At 48.0% G+C, this 4,377-nt stretch overlaps 1 protein-coding gene across 1 annotated transcript in view; it reads left to right on the top strand.

Moving 5' to 3' along the window:
- LOC107115991 (group IIE secretory phospholipase A2-like) overlaps positions 1–3,053 on the top strand; it is a gene marked incomplete at its 5' end in the record, with an annotated part of 11,678 nt that extends 8,625 nt beyond the window's left edge. Inside the window, one exon of the mRNA XM_015417819.1 lies at positions 2,911–3,053. Within this exon, the coding sequence (XP_015273305.1) occupies positions 2,911–3,053 (143 nt within the window). The remainder of the gene's footprint in view (positions 1–2,910) is intronic.
- Positions 3,054–4,377: the final 1,324 nt, after the last annotated feature.

Below are 4,377 nucleotides of genomic sequence, written 5' to 3'. Positions count from 1 at the left end.
TCAGCAGGAGGATCCCTATGGAAGCTGCCTGGGTGATTTCGGACCAGCCACAGACTTTCTGCCTAACCTACCTTAGACCGTTGCTGTACAGATAGCAAAGCCGAAGAGAATGAAGTAACCTGCTTTGCTCCCCACTAATGAGAAAGACAGAATTTTGCCTAGAAAGAGGCTGCTGAGAGGGGAGGAGATAAAGTTGCCAGCTTTAGGTATGGAAATTCCTGGAGATTTGAGGGGTGGAGCCTGTCACGGCAGGGCCAGGGGGTGTGAGGCAAGCAAGCAAAGTCCAGTATCAGTTCGAGGTCAAGCCGAGCAAATCAAGCAGCACAGTTCAAACAAGTCCAAATCAGAATCCAAAGCCAGTGTCAGACATACCAGAATTCAAGGTCCATAAATCACAATGAAGCCAGAGAAGTGCAGAGACGAAAGCAGGGTCAACGAAGCCGAAGGTCAAAAGCCGAGGATCAAACCGACAAGAGTTTCACGGAGTCTGGATCAAAGATACACGGAGTCTGGTTCTGTCAACGAAGTTGCCAGCACAAATTCCTCCCAGCAGCAGGCTTGATGATATGCTGTGCTAGCTAATTAACTCGTTAACTGGCAGGGTGCAAGGTTAAGCTTCTGTCAATACTCAGGGCTGAGTGAACGTGCAGCCCGGCGTCTTTCTTTCAGCTCCTGTCTACATTGACTCCGGAGCCTAGTCACAGCTGGGGGGGAGTCAGGTGGCGAATCACTTGGATTAAGCAGAGCCTGATCCTGTGCAGGTATTTCCTGGGAGGCTCTATCCTCCTCATTACTTAGAGAGATTTCTGCTACAGGAGCCAGTTCCTGACTGTAAGTCTCTGCTTCTGTATATTCCTCAGGAGCTTGTGGTGTCAACTCCCCGTGCTCCTGGCTGTCAGGTGCCTCATCAGGGTCATCATCAGGGGGAGGCATGACAGAGCCCAGAGAGGGGACCTCAGACAGGTACAGTGCCATAGACTCCACCCTCCAGACCAGCCATTTGCTCCTGGGGAACTATTGTTGCCAATCTTGGCCCAGCAGCCATCCAACCATTCTCTTCAACCCCCTGCTGTGCAGCTGACTTTCCCCTAGGGTTGCCAGTCTCCAGGTGGGACCTTGAGATCTCCTGCTGTTACAATTGATCTCCAGATGACAGAGATCAGTTCCCCTGGAGAAAATGGCTGCTTTGGAGGGTAGACCCTATGACATTATACCTGCTGAGACCTTCCGCCTCCCCCCGCCCAATGCTGCCCTCCACAGGATCGACCCCCCAAATCTCCAGGTATTTCCCTTCTTAGAGCTGGCAACCCTACTTTCCCCTCAGTGCCTGTTGGTAGGCAACTAAGCTTGGTCCTGTCACCTATTTTGGGCTTTGGGAGAAAACACATTGGGGCCAGTCCTGATAGGGTTGCCAGCTCCAGATGGGAAATTCCTGGAGATTTGAGGGATGGAGCCTGAAGAGGGTGAGGTTTGAGGAGGGGTAGGACCTCAGACAGGTACAATGCCATAGACACCACCCTCCAAACCACTCAGTCCCTCATGGGGAACCATTGTTGCCAATCTCCAGGTGAGGGCTGGAGACCGCTCAAAATTACAACTGCTCAGCAGAAGGGAGGGCAGAAGTCAGCTGAAGTCAAAGGGGCAGATAATGGTAGGTTGATGGATAGCTGGGAAGGAGATGGGGTTGCCAACTCCAGGCTGGCAAATTCCTGGGGATTTGAGGGGTGCAGTCTGGAGAGGGTGGGGTTTGCGCAGGGGTGGGACCTCAGACAGGTAGAATGCCATAGACTCCACCCTCCAAACCAGCCATTTCATCCTGGGTAACAATTGTTGCCAATCTCCAGGTGAGGGCTAGAGTTCACTCAAAATTACAACTGCTCTTCAGGTAGCAGAGATCAGTTCCTCTGGAGAAAACAGTGGACTCTGTCATTATACCCTGCTGAGATCATCACAGCAAATTGACACTGTTTGCCCAAAGACAGAGCACTCTTCCAGAGCCTCTTTCTAGATCTTGTTGTATTTATTTCCACAACGGGCCTTATCCCTAGTACATAAATATTACAAGTTAAAATAGCCCGAGGTTACAGTATATTGCTTCGTGTAAAAACGTCGACATGTAAAAATTTTGCCACTGGCTCAGTTATAGTGGCTGATTTTGCACTGATTTTGCACTGCCTTGATGTTGCACCGCCATTTGCCCCGATACTATTGGTCAATTTCACAACCGAAGCCGTGGGGCTGCATTTGACCCACGGCTTCGCCCAATTTCCTCCGCAGTTTCATGATCCTCAAAAAACAGGATCATGAAACTGCGGGGAAAATCGGGCGAAACCGCGGGTCAAAATGCAGCCCCGCAGCTTCGGGTGTGAAATTGACCAATAGTATCGGGGCAAATGGTGGTGCAACATCAAGGCAGCTCTAGTGCGAAATCAGCCATATTGTCACTAGTGTTGTTAAGTAAAAACAACAGTTTATATGCATCAGGAAAATCCATAATGCTGGATAAGATTGAAGATAAAATACTTTGTCTGATATTGTTATAGTAAGGACATTCTAACAACACATGGGACTCTGTTTCAATAATTCCACTTAAACAGGGGCAATATCTATTAATAAGCGGTATACCTTGAAATCTTCCCGTTAAAATCGATGACGGTAAAACATTAAGCCTGGCAAGAGAGCTCACTTGCAATGTTTATAGTGTCAGACTATGACTGGAAAGACCAAGGTTCAAATCCCCTCTCAGCCATAAAGCTTGTTCAAGTCTCTTGTCTCTCAACCTTGCAGGGTTGTTCTGAGGATGAAATGAGGGAACAGACCAGGGATGCTATCCTTTGCTCCTTGAAGAAAAAAATGAAATAAAAATCAAACCATTGATGGACCCTAACTCTTGCCCCTTTTATTTTCCAGGCGGGAAAACCACGTGCCAAAGGATGATCTGCCAGTGTGATAAAGAGGCTGCCCTTTGTTTCCATCGAGCTGCCAAGACGTATCGCGTAAGAAATGTCTACTACCCGAACATTCTGTGCAGGGGAGCTACCCCACCTTGCTAGGATCCCCGAATCAGCGGTCTTTTAACTGTCCGGGGTTGTACGGCTTCCTCCATTCAGAAGAGGGCACTGTTAAACATTTTTATCACTACCATCATTACCTGTTCTGGTTCCAGCCCCAAAATTCACTGGGGGAAAAAAATTTTTTGAGGATTTCAAATGGTCATTGGTATTGTGGTCAACTCAGTTTCCCGGAGGTGGAAAAGAATATTGTGTATCAGCAAAACCACCTGTCGTGTTTGTGTCAGTGGAATTTTAAATGTACCAAGAACGCCTCCTCTCCTCCATTCTCTCAGTCTAGTAAGACTGCGGTAATAGTCCAATTAAACTTCGAGTCCACTGGCACCTTAGAGATCAACAAGGTTTCCAGGGTATAAGCGTAGTGTTTTCTCATTTTACCACATGACTGCATGCCTTTTGTAATACATTAAAGAACAACTGTTAATGACAGTACAGAAAATCCTTTGTGCTGTGGTGTAGGAGTTAAGGGTATGGTGTAGCGGTTAAGAGCAATGGACTCGGAAGCGGGTTTGATTCCCCACTCCTCCTCCTCCTCCTCCACATGAAGCCTGCTGGGTGACCTTGGGCCAGTCACAGTTCTCTCCGAACACTCTCAGCCCCACCCTACCTCACAAGGTGCCTGTTGTGGGAAGAGGAAGGGAAGGTGATTGTAAGCGGCTTTGAGACTACTTAAGGTAGAGAAAAGCAGGGTATAAAAACCAACTCTTCTTCCTCCACATGAAGCCTGCTTGGGTGACCCTGGGCTAGTCACAGTTCTCTTTGACCTCTCTCAGCCCCACCTACCTCACAAGGTTCCTGCTGTGGGGATAGGAAGGCAAGGCAATGTTAAGCTTTCAGACTCCATAAAAGGTAGAGGAAAGTCTTCTTCAACTGAATTAATTAAAAGCAGCACAACTTGGCTTTTCTGCTTATGGGGTGGGTGAATATTCCAAGTGTGCAAAAAACATTGCCTGTAAATGGTTGTTTTCCACTGTTCAATCAAAAGGCAGGTAATCATCCCCTTTGCTATCAATTCTCTTCTATTTAAAGGGATGTCTACCAGCTTTGGCATTCAAAGAAAGCACAGCTTCTTGCTGAATTGCATCCTAGTGCATTATTTAGCATGTGTGAAAGCGTCCAACTGTTGTGGGGGGCCTTGCCACATTCTTTCCAAACAAAGAAGACAACTGACAGAAACTTTGGTCTGATCCTGCAGGACCCCAGTCCCATTGACACTAGGGTTCTCTGGAACACTTCCTGTCCACCCAGCAAACCAACCCCTCCCTCCTTCCCTCCCTGACTCAAAACACTCCCCCCCCCCAATTGC

Source organism: Gekko japonicus, unplaced genomic scaffold (assembly GCF_001447785.1).
Source record: "Gekko japonicus isolate JY-2015 unplaced genomic scaffold, Gekko_japonicus_V1.1 scaffold5647, whole genome shotgun sequence".
NCBI classification, from domain to species: Eukaryota; Metazoa; Chordata; class Lepidosauria; order Squamata; family Gekkonidae; genus Gekko; species Gekko japonicus.
Note: the sequence above shows the minus strand (reverse complement) of the source record. Positions and strands in the feature narration are given on the sequence as shown.